Below are 20,662 nucleotides of genomic sequence, written 5' to 3'. Positions count from 1 at the left end.
AATATTGTTGAAAAAATCAAATATCAAATATTTGTCAACAAAAATAGTTGAAGCCCACGATTTACCATTTATAATATGAGAAATTAATAATTTTCATTTTAACCCCACTTCACTTTACACAACTAACGATATCCAGAATTCTTCCTAACCGGTATTAAGCCACTTTGCTCGATTTGAGACAGTAACCTAAACAGGGACTGAAGATAACTTTTGATCACGACAAAAACACATTTATAGGCCCAAAGTGGGTTTTCGTAAGAATCAACGTTTTTGTACGCTAAACATGGCTTTGGCGCAATTTCTTAGCAAAATGTACATATATAAAATTCAGGGACTTTAATTACTAACGGTACCGTAACAAAAACTATTTAAGCTAGCAGCAACGCAGTTCTCAATTCGATTCTTAAACTGAATCCTGTTGTTTACGATTATAATGACTTATCAGATGTAATTAATAAATTTTGGCTATACAAGCAGAAAAACTGACTTGCTCAAGTTGGTCAACACGCAAAGTTCTTGTTTTCAGTGCACCAGCACTCTTATCTTAAAGCTTTTGTTGGCGGGAGAGCGAGAGCTCGTGGCTGTGTGAGTGTTGAGGGGCGAAGAACGCTGCTTGAACGCTGTTTTTAGCTTTGCTTTGACTGTGGCGTTCGGTTAGTTGGTGATCTTTCGCCGAGAGCGCAGCACGCAGCACTCAGCACGCAACGCCTTTCGCAGTCGCAGGAAGCAGTGATTCTAGAGTTGGCAGCAACTTCTCGTATCTCCCAGACCGTTTGTGGGCGCTTCTGTTCCGGCTTCTTGCGCGAACCACAGTCGTTTCTAACTCACTCTACATCGTTTCAACCATCCGAGTATTCGAACCGCAAACAATTGCATAATTACAAGTTTTTCAAAATATATTCAAGAGTGCTGCGAGTGCGAAAAAAAAGAAAAATTTATTTCCGAGTCTGCTGAATCATCGCATATACACAGCTTTTCGTATACATAAATCAGTTTTCACAGCCTTCGCGCTGCCCACGTCATCATCGAAAAACATTAACCAAATTTTGGAGTCCAAGCGAAAAATAAAAAAGTTAACCGTTAAAAGTGCGAAAGAACAACGCCAAAAATGTCAAAGAATAACGCAAAGGGCGGCAAAGGCGAATTCGAATTCCCGCAGCCAGCGAAGAAGCAAACCTTCTCGCAAATGATCTACGATCCCCAGGATGGAACCTTTTTCGGTCGAACCGGCAAAAATTGGAGTAAGTAAAGATGGTGGTGAAAATATAACTTCAAGAGGTTTGAAACAACTTCCAAAATCTATATAAAAAATTAAGATTAGGCCATTTTTCGATGAAATAAAGTGATTACTCTTTAAAAATTCTCAAAGTAGTTGAAATATTTGAAAATAAATAAGTCGATTTCTCAATAAACGTTATTTAACCATTTGAAATTGTGGCTTTTAGATACTTAAAACAATCCAGCTTATAACAACAAACCATTTAAGGGTTTAATTATTTTACAATCCATCTAATTTTTGATTAAATTTAAAGAAGATTTTCATGCAATGACTCGACTTCTGACTCTTCTTTTTACGCATTCTACAACTAATCTGCACAAAATTGTTTTGTGTAAAAACCACATGAGATATTCACAATCGTTCTGTACATAGAAACAAAAATGCGATTGCTTACTGCATACATTTAACCAGCCTCATGTTCGTCATTTGGTTAGGGAAACTATATACGAGAAGCGTGTGTGCTTGTAAATACGGCTTATCAGTTGATTTAGCGAGTCATATTAGGGAAGTGAGATGAGGTAGAGAAGCTGCTTCAGAGATCTCCGATGCGAGGGCTTTAGAATGTTGAGTCGCCATAAAGTAGATAAAAACACTGCCAGCCAATAAGAAAAAAGGGGGGTTTTACGGGCAGTCATTAAAAATTTAAAGAATTATTCTTGCTTTGTCTAGGGACTAAACAACGATTATCTCAACCGCCTACTAAAATACTGAGACTAAACAGATGTACACTTGCTTATTTTCGTTTGCTTATATCTTTCTTAAATTGCCTTTTTTAATTTGCTTGCCCATCTCCCGATTCTCGTTATCCACAAAGCAAAGCTAATTTTAACGATAATGCGAATTCTTGATTTTCGAAAATGGACACGGAACCACGTTCACAAAGCAGGGAATCGGGGAAAACGTGAGAGGCAGAGAGCAGATCGCTTTTATCGCCTATAATATTTGCCTTCTTATAATGGGTTCTGTAAGCAAATTCAAGGTTTCACAGAGAGAGGCAGTGCAAGTTTTCACGCTCTCAGAAACCAATATTTCAGACAGCTGTCGATCGCTATGCGAATTGCTGAAACACTAGAATTTCTGAATTGTTTTGCATTGGGTAAATGGGGCACGTAAGGGGACAGTTTTTTGAACCTCTTATCAGGGAACACGCTGAAAAATTCGATTGACGTCGTTTGTTTGCAATTAATTAAGTTGGGCAAGTTTTATCGAAATGTTTAAATGATGTATAATTTATTAGCCAAATTGACGCTCTAGGTATACCCCCGAAAAGCTTTAATTGCTTAAAATATTAATTCTAAATTGTGCGACTAGTTCTTGAATTGTTTTTCGTTTTAGCCAGGCCTTAAAAAATGTATTCCTCTGTTGACACACCTGCTTTAGACAGCAGATGTCAAATGTCCACTTAACAAAATGTATTGGTTAAACATACTATATATTTAGTATGTATGTAAATATGCAGCTGGGTTAAATTGCTTGGATTGGCTCCAGCTAATGCCTATCATTAAATCCTGTTCGTGGTGCATGTCCTTTGGCTTTGCACTGGTTAATGCCAGCCAATTTTTGTCATGTGCAATGCATTAGTGGGAGAATTAAATGTCAGCGGCCCCCGGGAAAATAGTGTCAATCAGTGAAGCAGATTAATGTAGATACTATCCCTTTAACAAAAGTCATAAAGGGCGTACAGAGGCAAACAAACGCACAACAAGATCCAAAAAATCCAATTTGATTTACGATCGCCAAACAAACTTTGATTTAATTCTGATTTTAAGCGAAGTCTAAGCTTTGATTTCCATTAATTAACGCAATGAGAACTTGTTTAGGTTCGTGCTGGTTGTTTTTTAGGTGGGGATGAACCCACTCGTAGAACCGGTTCAGCGGGTTTATGTTTTATTTTTTTTTTTTTGGAAATGTTACACATTTTCTCTACACCGCAATTACAATTACAGAAACAAAATCAAATTTTAATATATAACTGCTCATTACAAATATTTAAAACTCCAATTAAAAACATGTTGTTAGCATGCGATGATCTATATTTTGTTATTGAAGTTTCTGATTTCATTTTGATTCAAAATTATGTCTGTTTGAAATGTACCAAGATAGTTCATTAATGATAATATTGAAAAACCTTTTTGTCTTGTGACGGATATTAGATCAATGCAACCACAATGCATCAGAACGAACAGACAAACCATTGCCCTAGCCAGTTTCTAAATCGGGCTCAAACCGGCTAAAACCGCATTTCCCCGGTTGAATCTGATTGCCCCATTAATCGCCCCCACCACGCCCCGCTGTCTGGTTACATTGACATGCTGCTAACTAATTGTCACAATAGTGACAAAGTCTACGATAAGCTACACAATTCAATTATAGCCCAGGAAATTAGCCAAATTTGCTGATTTGAAAATAAAATTAATTTTCACAAAACAATATTCATTTAAATTGAACAATTGTTTAATTATTTCTTTGCTTCTTATAGCCCTTGTCTTAATAATAAATATTCGGATTTGGATATCAAGTTGTTTTTGACAAAAGAAACACCATATATTTTTAAGTACAAATAAGTACTTATTTAATCGTCATGTTTAGAGGCTAAAGTAAAGTCTTAAAGTTTATGCTTAAAATCAAAATGTATCCGTTTAAGTTATATTTCGGCGTTTCTTTTTTTTAGGGGTTCTCATTTATTTATTTTAATGTATAAAAGTGAACTTCTAATTTTCTTTAATTGTTATGTAAAAAGGGTAAAGTAAACATTGTTCCAAGTTAAAAAACTAAATTAAGCAAACTACCTTTTTTAATCAAACACAATGATCCAATTGGAACTGAACTTTTCGCGTTGTCAATATATTACTGGGTTTAATTGCCCGCTTTGAATAATTCGGCTGTTTTCTATTTGGGCTGAACCGAATAAAAACACAGTGTAGGATGAAAGCGAAAAGCCAGTCTAACTCGCATTCTGGCCCACAAATAATCAGCAAACTAAACGTTTGCAATGTTTGCCATGGGCAGGGCATTTGGATCATTCCGCTCGTTAGCATGTGAAATTAATTCACTTAAAATGCCGCAAAGTATGCTATAGGCCCTAAGCACACAGACAGCAAAAAGAAAGATGGCCAAAGGATCCTGGGTGCGCTAGTGTGCCACTGTGTCTGTGTGTCCGCTTGTCTATGCCTGTGTCTGTGGTGGTGGTGACGCATGGACAAAGGGTGCGGCGAACAGCAACAAATGGAACGGCGCCACGAAGACGGACGTCGCTCTCATTTGGGACAAGCTTATTGGCAATGGGAATGGGAATGGGCCGGCACGGGACGGGACGGAACGGAAAGGGGCGAGAGGTGACGTGACCCACTTTATCTGGCTGGATGTGGTCCGGGGGTAATGAGTATAATATTATGATGACAGACAGACACCAACAAGTTGCATCCTTGGTATTCCTTCATTACGCTTCGCCTCTCCTTGGCAAGAATTTCGTATCGGTGGCGTCATAATTGTTGCTTCCCTTTAGTTCCGATTAACAACCCGTGCCCAAAAACACCGAGAAAAATAATTTTTTTTTTTTTAAGATTTGAAGAATCTGAATTTATTATGTATATATAATAAAACCAAAATAATACACATTATTAAAAATGATAAACAATGAACTTTAGCTCTTACAAATCACATTTTCAGGATAAAAATAAATATACAATATTTTTGCAATTAAAGTATTAAAGTGTAAAGTGTAAAGTGCAAACAAAAAAAAACTAAAAACATAAAAAAATTGAAAAATAGTAAAGTTAAATTGCTTGCAAAGATTTAGTTTTCCGATTGTTTCTACGGGAGCTAACTGATATAGTCGTCCGATCCGGCTTGTTCCGACTTATATACTTTTGATAAAGTTTACTGCAGATGATGCTGATCAAGAGGATATATGCTTTACAAATTCGGGAATGTCTCTTTCACTGCGTTGCAATCTCTCTGCAAGGGCATGAAATGACAGTGAAAAGATATACTTTTTGTGAATTATGTCTAGCTTATGTCAAAGGCCTTTTTTAAGTGAAACCAACGTGTTCAATGACCTCAAACAAGTACAGCCAAGATTTTACTTATAATTCTCGATTGTGTAGTTTCCAAAATTTAAAGTCACCATTACAATTTTACTTTAATTTATAGTAAAATACATCACTAGATTTTTCAGATTGTTTTTTTTATTTATTAATCCTTGTGAAACATTCCAAAGCCAAATTGTCACACAAATGTGCTACATAAATGTGCAGGCCGTTAGCAGATTTCCCACAACTTACTGGTCGGTCAAGTGTGCAAATTAAGCCACTCGGCGAGTAGTTTTTAGTGAGTGCCGCGGTGTCCTGGATTTTGGCCATATGTGCGTCCAACACGTAACTAAATTATTAAGCTTAGTCGGCCTTGGTGGCTTTACTTGGTTGACGCCTAGGGCCTCGTCTAGATCGAAGCGAGGTTATCAGCAGTTGGTCATGCAAACCGACTAGCGTTTCCAGCAATTTTGGGTTGGGTTTTCCGGGGAAGGGGATTGAAATGGGGATGGGAGTGGGAGTGGGGATGGCACTGCTAGTGGTTGGGTGGGAGTGGCACTTTTTATATGGGTCACGGGTCCTTTACGTTTGTTTACCGCACCAGCGGACGGACGAACGACGGAGGATAAGCGACGCCTTCGTCCTCACAATGATTCCTCAGTGTTATTATAAGAACTTGGACACTGAGTTGCACCACTCCACCTCTATTACTGGTTGCACAATTCACCACAAAGGGGGTATGCCGTATAAGTTTCCTTTATGAGTCCCATTTACTGTTGTGCATAAACTTGATACCGCCCGCCGACATCTTTTTTTACTTTTACATAAGTGTTGAGTAAGTTTTGAGCCGGAGCAAGACGTTTCGCCATCAGTTGTCCTTCGGGATAAAGGATTTCCTTTTTAAAATTGAGTTGTGTAAAATGAGTTTTCGCCTTTTTTTAGTTGGCTATCAGAGTTCTTTGCAAGCCAGATAATCATATAATTATATTTGCCAGATCTCAAGTTTGTTTGGGTTTGCCTGCGTATTTCCAAAAATGAAATACATTTCAAGGCAAAGAAAACTCATGAGTCGTCAATCGGCAATCGAACTTGCTTGAAATATCCATAAATAAAATTAAATTTTCCACTTACATAAGCAAGACAGTATCTATGATTTTGCACAGAGGCCAAATTAGATTTTTCTGATGTTTTCCTATAGGTTCCACCACTGTTGACTGGTGGGTTTGAAATATTCATTTGGGTCAAATTACTTATCTCTATCATGGTGTCATTCTCATTGTCATCACTGAAAATCGTCATTTGCCATAAACGTCATCAAGTTTTTTTTTTAAATAATAAAAAGTAAATTACGAGAAACCATATTTTTACGATGTTGCCACTAATGCAGCCACGCCGCCTGGGGCATGAAAAAGTAATAAATGTGTCACTATTTCAAATAGATTTGCTGCATACGTAGTTAGAGGAACATGGTCTGCAATAGACATATAAAAATGGCTATCAATACGTTTTATATTTTCGTTCTATTATCCATTAAAGTGGAGTAGACTTCGATCGATTTGAGAGGGAAAGGCAATGGCGGTCCCTCCTTGTGCGAGTTTTTGTAATGCCTCATTCAGCGAAGACATAAGAATGTTTGGGGACTCTGCCGTCATGTAATCGTAGGCGTGTAGACCAGAATTCCTTTCACATCGGATATTAGTAGCCAGCGCCACAGGCCGTCGCGTCGCCCCACCTTGCCAGGCGGCTATGGGGACTGGTAATGGGCCGGTGGGTGGGTGGCGGTGGTGCGGCGGACGACTGGCGTCACACCAGCAGTGTGATAGTCTGCCCCCGGGGCTTGTCTATGGCTGGGTCCGCTCTGGTCATTGCCAAACTTGTTTCCTTGTACTTGAACGCAATTATTTCCCATTTGGACTTGGCAACAAGCAGCCCAGCCATTTGGCGGACTGAAACTTTGATGAGCAACTGGAAACTCAAATACGGAAAAGTCGTTACCAACCGACGGCAAAGGCCATCGATTACCAATTGATAGCTCCTGTCACAGAATGTTCGAACCGGCCAAGACCAGATATATAAAAGGGGAAAACAAATATATATATTTAATTGTATCTAATAGCTAAGAACATCAACATGACTACCTGTTGATACGTTAGTTTTTGCAAGTCCAATTAAGGGGAAGTGAATCGGAATTTTAGGCAAATCCCTCTTGAACTATTCTAAGGGCTGTGCTTTCTTAAACGAAGTAGCAATAAACTCTTATATTTTCTAACAATGCACAGTTCCATTAAAACTTACGTACGCCATTACCAAGCAGAAAGAAATGCAATCGATTGCACAGTCATTAATTAATGGGTACTTAAATATGAAAGAACAAAAATGTGATTTGCCGGCCCAAACCAGTTTTCAATCGACACAACAAGTATTTGGAAAAGACTTTACCAAGGCCCACTGATAGTTCGGTGATGAGGTCTATATCGACCCCGTACCGAGCCATTTTCTATTGCCTTTGTTGCCTACTGTACTCTGGGGCCGTGCATTGTATTCGATATTCATTCATACGATTAATTTGTTTGGAAATTTGAGCTCTAGTGGTCGTTTTTTTCTCGGGGGCGCTGTCAATTTCGGTTTGTCGATGTTGTCGCTTATTTATGCAATTGCTATGGGATGGGGCTTGGCCGAGTCGGGCGCCCGATGTCCGGTGTTCTGTATCCGGTGGCCGGTGGACGCAGGGAAAGTAGCAAACAACCCACTGAATTCTAGCTGAGTCGTCAATGTTAATGACATTGAAATACTGAAAAACGCCGGTCCCGCGCTCGAGTCCCGGCATTCAGTTTGTTGTTTCTGGTCTTATTTACTGCACTCGTCGTAAGCGTTCGATTAGGTGCGTGCTCGTTAGGATTGCATAAGCCCTGCCCCTGTCCCCATTCTCGTTTTCATTACCATTTCCATTCTTAGATCCCCCATTCATCCAGTTCCACAGATTCATAGAGCCCCCATTTTCGCAAGTGTCAGAAACAATCAAATCGTAATCGTTTGCGCCACAGAAAGAAGAGACAGAGACCGATGTAGAGATTCATTTCGCAGTTGTATCTTTTATAATAAACTTGTGATGATCTCTATGAACTCTTAGCCAAATAGCAGGGACAGAAACATTTCTTATCTCAACACAACTTTAGTTTTCCATTACCACACAGGGCCAGCGGACCCGAGTTTTGAGCAAAAAAGCGTTTTTTAAGGAAATTTATAAAATTATTATGGGACCCTTTTTAATATACATCAATCTAAATTATGCCAACATTTCGTTGGTCGTTGCATCGTTTTTTTTGGGATATTTTTAAGGATAAAATGCTTGTAAGCCCGACGGAATTGAAAAACATAACAAGTCCATTTTTTAATTTAGCTTAATTTCTTATTCAGTTCATAAGAATTGAGAAGAACTTTAAGAAATAAGGCATTATTTCGCATAGTAATACTTGAAGTGATTCCTTTAAAAACAAGTTCTTTGATCAATTAACTTCCAAAATCATCCGCCGATTTTGCGCGGTTTTACTTTAGAGTTCGAAGTAAGCTGTATCCCTCATAGGAGAGCTTATACACATACACAACCAATATAACTATGCACACCCTGCAGGGTTTCCTACTTTTTGTTCTAAATATAAAATATGTCTTATAAAATTAGTTTATTTAAGCGAGGGAAAAAGGAAAACAAAATAGTACAATAAAAAAATTTGTCATAGATACCAAACTATTATAACATGAATTTAAAACAATTGGTTATGCAAAAATTATACTCAGTGAAATGAGTTTTAAATTAATACCACGAATGTTTAAAAATAAAGCTTCTGTGCTTAAGACACATTAAACTTTAATTTTTTTTGGTGTAGAAATGTAAAATGTTTGATAATGAAGAACTATTATATGTTCTATTTTGTATAACACATTCTGTATTCCATTTACTTGTCTGATCATTCGAGTGTCTGTCATTGCCACAGGTCAGCTGCTGCTGTTCTACACGATCTTCTACATCGTGCTGGCCGCCCTGTTCACCATTTGCATGCAGGGTCTTTTGTCCAGCGTCAGCGATACGGAGCCCAAGTGGAAGCTGCACGACTCCCTGATAGGCACTAATCCTGGCCTGGGATTCCGTCCCTTGAGCGAGCAGACCGAGCGTGGATCGGTGATCTCCTTCGATGGCAGGAAGCAGGCCGAGAGCGACTACTGGATCGAGCTGATTGATGACTTCCTCCGGGGTAAGCTTACTGGTTTTGTGTAGATGGAGCGGGTACTAATCATTCTGGAATTCTGCGCACTGCAGACTACAACCACACCGAGGGTCGGGAGATGAAACACTGCGGCTTCGGACAGACCCACGATCCCACTGATGTGTGCGTGGTCAACACGGAGTTGTTTGGCAGCTGCTCGCGGGCCAACAACTACGGCTACAAGACGAACCAGCCCTGCATATTCCTGAAGCTGAACAAAATCTATGGCTGGGTTCCGGAAGTGTTCGACGAGCCGCAGAAGGGTATGCCAGAAGATCTGAGGACGGTGATCAACGAGACGAAGAAGGAGGAGGTAAGTGGACCCAAGGATTAAGGACCAAGGAGTTCTCGATCCCTGCAACCCATTTAAAAGCGTTAGAACATAAGAGTAACGCTATTCTGTGTTTCAGCGCCAGCAAATCTGGGTGAGCTGCAACGGACACTTGGGCAAGGATAAGGAGAACTTCCAGAACATCAAGTACTTCCCCAGCCAGGGATTCCCAAGCTACTACTACCCGTTCTTGAACCAGGGGGGATACCTGAGTCCTCTGGTCGCCGTGCAGTTCAACTCGCCGCCCAAGGGCCAAATGCTGGACGTTGAGTGCCGTGCCTGGGCCAAGAACATCCATTACAGCGGCAGTGCCCGCGACCGGATGGGGTCAGTGACCTTCCAGATCATCGTGGATTAGGTCGGGTGTCGTGTCGCCAACTTGTGATCGCAACAACAAACACTAGCCGCATGCTGGGCAAGGACATGGCAGCCGCATCGGAGACCAACTACCACCTACCTTACGAAAAGAGATATACACAAATGCATATATTGATGATATATATGGAAAGAGCAAGCGACCTTAGGTTTCAAGTGTATTGTATATATTTATATGAGAGGAATGATCCGACCGTCAATTGAATTCTAAGCATCTGGCCCGACATGAAAATAGAAAAGTTGAAAATCTTCAAAATAAAGTTCAAATCGTACACACGCAATTGTTGTTATAGCTTTCAGCTTGTCTATTGCTATAAATTATTACTAGTAATATTTATCTTATTATTTCATTATAAATTCTTGTAATTACGATCAATATTTTCTGTCAGTTGTATTTAGTTTTTAATTATAAATGTTATAACATGCCCGAAAGTTCTTTGTTTTCTGCACAAGGCTCAGGCTTGTTCAGTTTGTACAAAGAAGTAACTAAATAAATTGTAATTGTTAAACTTATATACATCTTGGGAAACTAAACATTTTACCCTAAGCTAAATATTGATTATCTTTTTCGAGCTGGATAGTATTAAAAAACCTCTATGTAGTCCAATTTTTAAAACATGAACCGCAGAAAAACGAAATTCCAGCCATAATTATGCAACTTACAAAACCACATTTCTTATTTATTTTAAACATGTATTCATTCACCCCAACAAATAAAAAAGAAGTTAAGCGAATAATGTTATTTTGGTGCATCAATTTAATAAAGAGACAAAAAATTAATATTAAAATTGACTTTTGGTTTTAGAACATGATTTCATTTTAGGCTAACTTTTCCAATATTCGTCAAAAGTTTTAGTTAATTTAAATATATTGGAAGTGTGTTTTTACCCAAATTCATAAAATGTTGCTGGATACGTCTACCTTAATTTCACTCAACAAAAGAGGATTGTCTTTTTCTAAAAAACCGTATGCAACTTTTTGGTGAGCTGCGTAGTCATAGTACTTGATGAAAATAATAATAAATTTTTTATTGAGTAATATGATAAAGTATAATTATTTAAAACCGATTAAAATTCTCTACTCAATAAATTTTAAAGGATTCACCTTAGATCAGCTCAATCAAGCATACGAAGTATATCAAATAGGCTCAGCTCGTTTCGCTAATCTAGTTCACTTAGTGGCTCTGGGTTCATAGTCTTGTATTATTTTTTGACAATTCTATTATTCTGAAGGAACGTTTTCCAAAGTTATTTAGCAGCAAAAACGGCAACATTTCTCAGTTCAGAGCAGTTAACGCTGCAGCGCGCTAAATGGGCAAGAATTTGCTCTTAAAAGTATGCATCACCAATGTGGCGAGGAAAATGTTTTGTAAAACATTAATTACTTTTTAAAAAATTAAATTGAATACTATTCTTAATTCAAGTAAGATTATTAGAAATTATAAATATGCATATATATATACGAAGACATATTAATGTTATATTGGGAGACAGACAGCTTTCGCCTTAATTTGTATATCCTGCATACCTGACCCCATCGCTTTGTCCGTCAGTTTGTCCATCCGTTTCTACTCTGTTGTCTTAAAAATATGTTATATAAAAATATATATAATATAAAAATATGTTATAGGTTATTGTCTAAAAAATATTTAACTTTTGGAATAGCTGCAAGAGTCTCTAAAACTTGATTGCCGAAGTTTGCTTGCTTTCTTGTTAGGTTCAGGTTTTCAAAAATAAAAAACTTTTTTTGCGCATTTGTTTCTTATAGTATTATTATACTTTTGACAATATAGGGCCATTTTTTTATGCACAAATATTGACGCATAAACCGGTAACAGAGCTTCTCCCAGAACGTTTGGGATAAAAAACAACTGGCGGTGTTCACCATACCTCGGCTGCAAGTTACCAGAAAATAAAAGGCAAAAAAAAATATAAGAAATTCTTTCTTATTGGTATAAAAGTAAAGAAGTACGCTTTTAATTTTTTTAGAAATTGAAAAATGATATCATATAGCCGTCATAGGAACATAGTTTCAGCGTTTTTAAACATATACGCCATAAATAGAAATGTATATGTTTTAAGAATATTTAATTTTCTCAATAGCTTCAAGGTATATAAACATCGGCTTGCCGAAGTTTGCTTCTATTTTGTTAAATAATAATGTTATAGTATTATTGTCCCGAGAGTTCCAAAATTTAAAATTTTTTACCGGTTCATATATCAGCAAATATGAAAATTTTGGTAATTTTAAATCACAAGCTGTCATAACACCTAAACCAGTTCCGATTTACGTTAGTTACTTAAAACGGGTTTTTACCTCTTTTTTGTATACTGTACAAAGTAAAGATTGATTATTGATTTAAATATAAATAAATTTTTAGATATAGAATCAGCATGGTTAAAAGAACTTGGGCATTTCGAAGTACCCTTTCTTTGTCGGCATATACTCTTACGTGGTGGGCATTCTAACTGAACAGCGCTGGAAATAATTTGTTGAAACATTTTAAATTTTGTTCGGACTTTTATTAATTTGAATGTATTAAACAATTGCGAAATATTATTATTTCTTATGTATTATTAAAATACATTGCATAGATATTGATATTGATTTGTAACAAATTAATCTGCGATATTTAAGCTATTTGCATTGCATAACTTCGGTTCACGTAAATATATAGGTCTATATAAAGTAATCACAAAATATTATTATCACAATTTGTGGATACATGTACATATCAGTATTTGCTTAAATGTCATCCTACATTTCGGAGTACTGATATTCTTGTAACTGACTTTGATTTAAAGCATAATTTGATATGCGATTCAAATTTGTTTAGCTATAAAAAAAACTTTTAAGTCTCTTCAACAATAAGTTGGCCAATGAATTCCAATTTAGGTTAAAAATAAAATATGTTTTTTCTATGCATTAAATTTGTATCTTTAAAATGATATCTTCTAATTATAACGCTTTATGATTCATTGATCGGCAAGTTTCTATGTAACTTCAGGGCACACCAAACCCACTTACAAGAATGTCTAACTCAGTAATATCTTTAAGGTTACAACAACGCGAGTAAAAACATCAGATTTCACATAAAAATTCATTGATCTGCTACTTTAGGTAAAGATTAGTTTGGAGTTGTCGGCTGACTTAAACAAAAGTTTTACTTTAGTTGAGACGAAGATTGAAACACGATTTCGTTAGGTACTTTTTCAATTGTTACTGCTGTTAAAAATAAGATTAAGTTAAGACAGTAGTTGCGAAACAAGACCGCAAAGATCACCTCAGGCGTGTCGGGCTCCCCAAAGTTGTGTCTCATGATACATCCGATATATATTGTCTCTTATCAGCTTGGCTTTATCTTTAAGGTATTAAAATAAAGAATTAATTTTCGTAAACTAGACTTGGTAAGTGGGTTCTTACCCTTGGGTAGGTTGAGGGCCACCACGTTCTTTTTAAGGAAGTCGAGGCACAATTCTTGAGATGTACCCAGCGAGTGCATATTGCACGTCAAGGCTCTGTAAATATTAAATATTAGGTGAAAAAGAATTAAGTCTTTGTGTCATCTGTGTAGGTATTTTTTGCGAAGTCTTTTCCAACCAAATTGCAACTGAATTTGTATTAAAATTATTTTGTAATTTAAAGAAATATAAATATAAAAACAGTTTTACACGCCTTTTTTATAAAAATAAAACAGATATTATTAGTCAATGCGAATATATTACATAGGGATACAAAAAAATGCGAATTGTTTAGACATGGAAGTCTCACCATATTTGCACTACAGTATACAAAATTTAATGTCATTTATTCTCGAAACTACGTTTGGAGTATTTAAAAATGCTCATTATATATAAAAACTTATACAATTTGTGACGTAACCGTGGTTATTTGTGTAATTCTTCAAAACGTAAAAGAAAAAACAATTTTTTAAAGCTCTTTTTGATTTAAAAACTTTTTTTTAGAGAAAGGCTTTTTAAGCGGGAATATACAGTTAGAATTAAAAAAAAATGTATTTTATTTTATTTTTGGTAAAGTATATTAAAGAATACACACTGAAAATGTTATATTCTTCCGGTGAATATTTCCGAAGTTACACTCAATCTTTAAAAGCCGGTTTTTTTACGATAAATACATTTTTTATATGCAATTTGAAGCCGAAAATTCGATCAAAAATCAATTTTTGGTCAAAAAACTTTGTTTTGCTAATTCCTTCGATTAAATCCTTGATTAGACAATACTTTAACGAAATCTGTTTGATTTAACTACAATAGAAAGACAACTTTTGGGAAAGTTTCATGCAGATAGCTTTTAAACTGGGAGCCTAGTTTGCGTAGAAAAGGACGGACAGATGGACATGGCTAGATCGACTGTCCTAGTGATGCTGATCATGAATATATATACTTTATAGGGTCGGATTTGTCTCTTCTGACTGAAAGTATAATGCTCACTGCAAGGGTATAAATATAGTTTGAATTTAATAATATAACTATTCATGAACTACGATCTTAATTTTACAAGCATTGGCAACGATCTTAAAGTTCATCGACAAATCGACAAAGCATTATTTTTAATCAAATACGCAATTGACAAAAACCTATAAAATCGAAATAAATTCGTTTTACTTAAATTTTGTATTATCTGCAAGGTCTCCTCCTTTGCAAATTTTTTTTTTGATTAGGGAACAAAAACCTTTCTAAAGTTGTGAAATGTAGAGAATCGGGCAATTTTAGCCAGCAAGGACTCACCCGAGTTGTCGAAATGCAATGTCCTCCTGCTCCCTGACCGACTGTGGCTGGGTGAGGCTGGTCTTGCTCTGCCTCCGGTTGGCCGCAATGGGGCCAGTGGTCGCCGGAGTCCCCGGAGTGGGTGGTTGAGGTTGAACCGCCTGGTGCGAGGAGCTGGATGAGGAGTCGCCGCCGCCGTGCTTTCGCTGCGATTTGGAAGCTGGTGCTTCCGCTCCCTGCTGGTTTGGCTGGTTTTGCTGGTTCTGCTGGCTCTGCTGGGCTAGCTGCTTCTGCTGGCGGCGCTGCTGGCGCCTCAGCTGGCTCTGACCCTTGTGCTCCCGCTCCGCCTGCAGGGCGTCGTGGAAGATGGCGTTCCAGAAGCGTGCCTGCTGCCAAATGGGCTGCTGGCGCAGCGAGGAGAACAGGTACTCGCGGTAGGGATCACAGCCGGGCACCTCGACCTCGTGGTAGAAGAGAAAACAGAGGTTCATGAGGACCGCCGCCGGACCGTAGTCCTCGCACTCGCTGCACTCGAAGAGGGCCAGGGCGAAGTACTGGGCCAGACTGCCGAAGGTGACCGAGTCCAGCCGCTTGGACTTGTGACGCTGCTCGGTGAGGAAGCGGGTAAACCACAGACGTCCGATCTCCAGCCGCAGCAGCACCCCGAATTCGGACTTTAGCTCCAGGTCGACGGACGCCGGGGATCCGCCGAACAGCAGGGCGGTAAAGTGCTTCATGAACTCCTTGACCGGCTCCTCGCCCGCCCGGCAGTCCAGGCTGATGGAGGAGGCCCACGACGGCACGGAGTTCTGCGACTCCGAGCGGATGAAGTGCCGCCAGTCGGTGGACTCCATGCTGGGGCTGGCCAGCAGCTGGTCCGGCTCGTCCCGCAGGCTGGTCAGAGTGCTGCTGTTGGAGGCCCGACTGCGCGACGGCAGGCGCATCGAATTGCTGCCCCCGGCGGCCCATTGCTGCCTTCCTCCGGACCCCCCTCCCCCTCCCCCTCCGCCCTCCGTGGGCGGCTGCACGTCGATGTGCGGCGGCAAGGCCTCCGGCACTCCCTCGCCTGTCCTCTGCACATCCCGCTGCATGTCCATCTCGCTGCGCCGGGCTCCGGCTATGGCCCTGGCCCGCTCGTATCCGCCGGAGTGACGCGACTCAATGGAGTCCGAGTGGGTGGTGCTGCTCACCTCGTGCGACCGGTTGGCCATGTGCTCGGGCAGGGACATCGAGCTGCTGTCGTCGTCGCTGGTGGAGCTGCTCGACGAGCCGGAACTCGAGCGGAGATTTCCTCCGCCCAGCTTGCTGGCCGTGTGTCGACCACGCGATGGTTCCAACCGAGGACCTAAAAAAGGGTCACAAATATTACATTTATAAGAGTTTTCTTTAGTTAGACATGGTAAATATGTGCAATATGTGTGACTTTTACATTCCCTTTAAAATATGTATGCCTCAGGTAAAAGGCGCGCCAAAACATTAGGTTGAAAGTGTCACTGGCCTATAACTCTACACTGATAAAAATGGAAAATTGGAAAAGTGGACTATTTAAAATTGTAAACTTAATAGTTAAATTAAATATTAAATCATAAATACAATCATTAGCCTTAAAATAGTTTTAATTTGGTTTAAATACATTTTATAAGTATGTTTTAAATATAAATTTAAAATACAAATTTGAAAAAGTTTTAACAATTTCATATTTAAAATAACTAAAAGCCGCAATGGATGAAAATCAAAAGGAAAACATTTAAATTGAGTACAAAATATTTGGATTTACTAAGTTTTTATACTAGTGTACCATGTATGTAGTAACATCTTATCGACAACAAATGTATAACAAGTTGAAAATTAAAATATTTAAAAAATATATTTTGTAAAGTACTTACGTGGCGCCAAATTGGGCTGACGGTATCGTCCGGAGATGATCTCTTCATGAGCGCGTCGAGCTTTCACACGGCGCCCTTCGAAGTCGATCTTGGTGTAATCAATGGTCTCGTCAACTTCGGAGTAATATATATATATATGATATACCAATTCCGTATATTTAGTGTTCTGGCGTACTCACATTTGGGTATGTCCTCGTCGTCATCGCAGTAGTCGGAGTCGCTGCTGCTGCTACTCAAGGTCAGCTGCAAGTAAGCAAAGTAAAAGGCACATTTGAGAAGGAACTCGACCATCTGCGTTGTACTGAAAATGCTTCATAGGTGAACCCTTCTTTGTAGGTGTATTTTAAGACTAAAGAACTATTGTTTTGACTTCAAACTCATAGTCACATAGTAGCACCTAACTTTAAAGAACAGACATATTTATGGAGGGAATATGAGGCTTAGCTTGTACGGTTTATCTATACATTGCACTATTTGCCATTTTCAATAACAAATTTTTTCCTAAGCGGTTCAACGAATTATGAAATCTTGAACAAATTGTTTCTTGGACGAATTTATATATAGACATTTCGTTCCGCAGCGCGGGGCTAGCATATAAGTTAAACTTTAGATCAACATGTTTAACCCGATTTCAGAAACCATTAAAAAAAACTGTCGTCTTTAGTCTTTTAAGAGTATATGGGTAAAATTAACATATTTCCAAAGGAATCTTCAAAATTTTAGTAATATAAGCTAGTTTTACATTTTCTCATAACTCATTTTGAAATATTTAAAGTAAAAGTCGAATAAGTGCGACAGATACGTTTTGAACATTTATATTGAACATTTTGTTTTCCTTTATATTCTCTTTTTTAAAGCTCTGTTTGTGATGAAAGAATATATAAACAATAAGGGAAGCAAACTTCGCCAAAAATTAAATATTCTTTGATCAATAATAAATTTACTTTATGAATCTGAAATGTCCTTTGACTGAGTTGCAATTTTCTGACTGAAATTATAGTATCCTCTACACGGGTATAATAATTATTATTTTAAAAGAACGTTTGAAATAGACAAATTGACCAAATGTGATCAACATGGCGATTCTCTCTTTTTTTGTTTGACGATTTATAGTGATTGATTCCATGATTTAAAAAACATTATTATTTGCAGTCCCTGCTTATATATAATGCTATTGTAAAATAAAAAGAAAGTTAGTTGATACATAAATTGTCTTTATAAAACAAACATGAACAAACGATGAACAGTTAAGGAAACAATCTCGATGATTGATAATCCAAAACAACGAAGGCTAACGAAAAATCGAATATTGTACACTCTCCTCTTTCTTCTCGGCTGGTGCAAATATAATTAATTTCAATCAAGGACGATAGTGCAGCGCTCAAAGCTAAAGAAAGTCAAGTACAAAGGGAACAGCACAGAATATACCCCCTTTTCCATTTTCATTTTCATTTTCAATTCCAGCCCCTGACCCTCCTCCCGCGAACGCAGATTGGGGCCTCCAAGCGAAGGTCAAACGAGTGCAGCAGCAAAGCGGAAACAGCAAGAACAAACAGCACAACAAAAGTATCAAAGTGTCAGTTGCTTTTGCAGCATAGACACAACCCACACACAATCTGTCAGCCCAGCACCACCCCAAACACCTCCTTTCGCGTTCATTACCAAGGCTACCCAGCTCAACCCTAGAGAAGTGCGTGATTCATTGCAGTCGTGATTTAAACACTAAGCCAACGTCTCATTATGAGCATAATTGAATGCCTGCTTAGGCGAAAATGTTATAGTAATCATAATGCACACCGAAATTGAACAAAATAAATATTTAAACTCTCTCTTATGGATTTCATCTCTGATTATATTACCACTTTCGTATAAAGAAATTCGAAATGAAATGAAATTTATGATTTAAATATTCAGTATTTTAAGTAACTGACCACCTAAAACTAAGCCACTAAGGCTATTCCCATTCCCATAACCTGCTTTTACTACCAACAAACTACTTTCATTAGAATGGTACATGTGGCTGCCATGAACGCAGTCACTCACGCTACCCGCCCTAGTTTGCATACCTTGTTCGATATTCCGTTGAGCAGTTCGTTGCTGTTGCCCAGCACTGTGAGAAACTTGGACTTGAGGGCCCCGATGCTGGGCGTCCGCTCCATGAAAAGTTTGATTTTCGACCGCTCGCCGGCGAAGCCAGCCGGCGGCGTTCCCGTTCCCGGCATCGCTCCCGGAGTGGGTGGCTGCGGCTTGGCATCCACCATGTCCCGGACTCCCTTTTCGAGCTGTCTGAGGTCTGGGCCTATAGCTCGGCCCCCTGGGTGTTGCGGACTTTCGTGGACAAGTGGGAGCGGCCAACTGCTGATGCTTCTGGTATCGATTTTTCATATGCTTGCATGTCGTTCACCGCGCGTGAAGGTGAACTTCGTACTCAGCTGCAGAATTTTTTGGCGCATTCCGTGTTCTTCTCAAATCTCAAAAGAAACTATTCAGAGTTGCAAGCATTTATTTATTTAAGGCGCAGTCTGCAACAGTTTTTCATTATTAAATATAATGATTTTCATATGGGGCACTTTAAGTGCAAATTTATGTAATTTTATGTGAAACACACATTTTATTGGCCCTGAGCCTTGTGTTTCTGGTAGTTGAGTAGATTGGTAGCTTAAATCCGTTGGCCGAGGACGACTAAACTAATATTGGGCGCGGTATTGTCAGGAAAATCGGTAAACTATAAAGGCACTTCTTCAACTCGTAGTATTTTGCATGTACTCCTTGGGCGCCCAAGTGGGATACTACATTTCCGATTCCCCCTGGCACACACACACACACACTAGCGCAGGCACACGCCCCTTTGGCACACGTACACGCAATGGGGAGGCGGGCGGCTAGCGGTATATATTTTCCTCTGAGTTTCCCACTCGCGTCCTTTGCCTGCAGCGAACATTGCGCGAATGCAGCCGGAAAATGCTGGCCAGAGTCGAAGTTCCGTTAACATTTGTTGGGCTTTTCGTTCGCAGCTGATATCGATTGCAAGGTTATTTACATACTATCTACATGTCATTCGATTGAGTCGAATTTTGCGCGCTAAAAGCTTTGACCGAAAACCTCCAAGCTTTCTACACAAGCACTCTTAGGAAAGCTTTTGAAAGCTCGACCACGGCCTAAGAGGAGTTCCGGCACTTTCACACCTACCTACGTTCAGCTGACAAACAGCTGAGGCAAGGTCAAAACGTGGGTGTTCTGATTCGGGGGTGGGACCACCCAAAAATGTGCGTGTCTGCAGTTAACGAACTTTGACTCTGTCGCAGCCAATTTAGTATGCATTGCAGCTATTTTTGGACCAGCTAGCGGTTATCGAACGGACCCCACGCGAACCCAGCGACGGGTGGCTTTAATTCCATAATTCCCGCAGTACCCAATATCTCCCATCTATTGAAATTGCCTTTTGATTTGCACCTCCGGCAGCCAGCAGGTGGCCCCTGCCGATACGTTTATTGCTGATCCCATTTGTCCGATCCGAAAGATATAGATGTTCTTTTTTATTACTCCCGTTTAATGTGCAGAAATTGTTCAAGGTTAGCTCGCAGGAGATCCCCAATTATATTTGTTTGTCATAAATCATAATTATTGCCTGGCTGTTTTCGCTATCCCGATGAACGATTCACAGTTTTTTCTGGGCGCCAAAGACTTTGGATAAATACGTTTCTAAAAATTAATGCCGGTATTAGTTGAGTTTTTACAGTAACAATCACACTTTCACAACTTACAAATAAT

The 20,662-nt window shown here is 39.0% G+C and overlaps 2 protein-coding genes across 3 annotated transcripts; one reads left to right on the top strand and one right to left on the bottom strand.

Moving 5' to 3' along the window:
• The first annotated feature begins 647 nt into the window (after positions 1-647).
• Positions 648-11,058, top strand: LOC108150721 (sodium/potassium-transporting ATPase subunit beta-1). The gene is made up of 4 exons (XM_017279018.2): positions 648-1,241; positions 9,303-9,560; positions 9,626-9,885; positions 9,983-11,058. The coding sequence occupies exons 1-4, from the start codon at positions 1,109-1,111 to the stop codon at positions 10,259-10,261; spliced, it is 930 nt and encodes a 309-aa protein (XP_017134507.1). The 5' UTR covers positions 648-1,108; the 3' UTR covers positions 10,262-11,058.
• A 1,740-nt stretch (positions 11,059-12,798) lies between these two features.
• On the bottom strand, positions 12,799-19,824 carry LOC108150733 (uncharacterized protein KIAA0513). 2 transcript variants are annotated; one of them, XM_017279033.1, is made up of 7 exons: positions 18,958-19,824; positions 17,071-17,134; positions 16,892-17,005; positions 15,027-16,350; positions 13,702-13,796; positions 13,562-13,639; positions 12,799-13,503 (listed from the first exon to the last, which is right to left on the bottom strand). In XM_017279033.1, the coding sequence occupies exons 1-6, from the start codon at positions 19,150-19,152 to the stop codon at positions 13,563-13,565; spliced, it is 1,869 nt and encodes a 622-aa protein (XP_017134522.1). In that variant the 5' UTR covers positions 19,153-19,824; the 3' UTR covers positions 12,799-13,503; position 13,562. The 2 variants fall into 2 exon arrangements, with proteins under 2 accessions (XP_017134522.1, XP_017134523.1); XM_017279034.1 differs by having other exon boundaries at positions 13,479-13,639; positions 18,958-19,413; positions 19,500-19,824.
• Between the last annotated feature and the right edge of the window lie 838 nt (positions 19,825-20,662).

This window comes from Drosophila elegans, unplaced genomic scaffold, assembly GCF_018152505.1.
Source record: "Drosophila elegans isolate 14027-0461.03 unplaced genomic scaffold, ASM1815250v1 contig_397, whole genome shotgun sequence".
NCBI lineage: Eukaryota > Metazoa > Arthropoda > Insecta > Diptera > Drosophilidae > Drosophila > Drosophila elegans.
The sequence above is the reverse complement of the archived record's forward strand: the minus strand, read 5'-3'. Positions and strand labels throughout refer to the sequence as shown.

What these genes read in the sequence shown, in the direction of transcription:
- LOC108150721 (XM_017279018.2), top strand. Translation starts at nt 1,109, where the DNA reads ATGTCAAAGAATAACGCAAAGGGCGGCAAAGGCGAATTCGAATTCCCG. An exon ending in TCGAACCGGCAAAAATTGGA is followed by an intron (nt 1,242 to 9,302) that starts GTAAGTAAAGAT and finishes TCATTGCCACAG; the next exon opens with GTCAGCTGCTGCTGTTCTAC. An exon ending in ACGAGACGAAGAAGGAGGAG is followed by an intron (nt 9,886 to 9,982) that starts GTAAGTGGACCC and finishes TCTGTGTTTCAG; the next exon opens with CGCCAGCAAATCTGGGTGAG.
- LOC108150733 (XM_017279033.1), bottom strand. Translation starts at nt 19,152, where the DNA reads ATGGTGGATGCCAAGCCGCAGCCACCCACTCCGGGAGCGATGCCGGGA. An exon ending in TCAACGGAATATCGAACAAG is followed by an intron (nt 17,135 to 18,957) that starts GTATGCAAACTA and finishes GCTTACTTGCAG; the next exon opens with CTGACCTTGAGTAGCAGCAG. An exon ending in TCAGCCCAATTTGGCGCCAC is followed by an intron (nt 16,351 to 16,891) that starts GTAAGTACTTTA and finishes ACCCTTTTTTAG; the next exon opens with GTCCTCGGTTGGAACCATCG.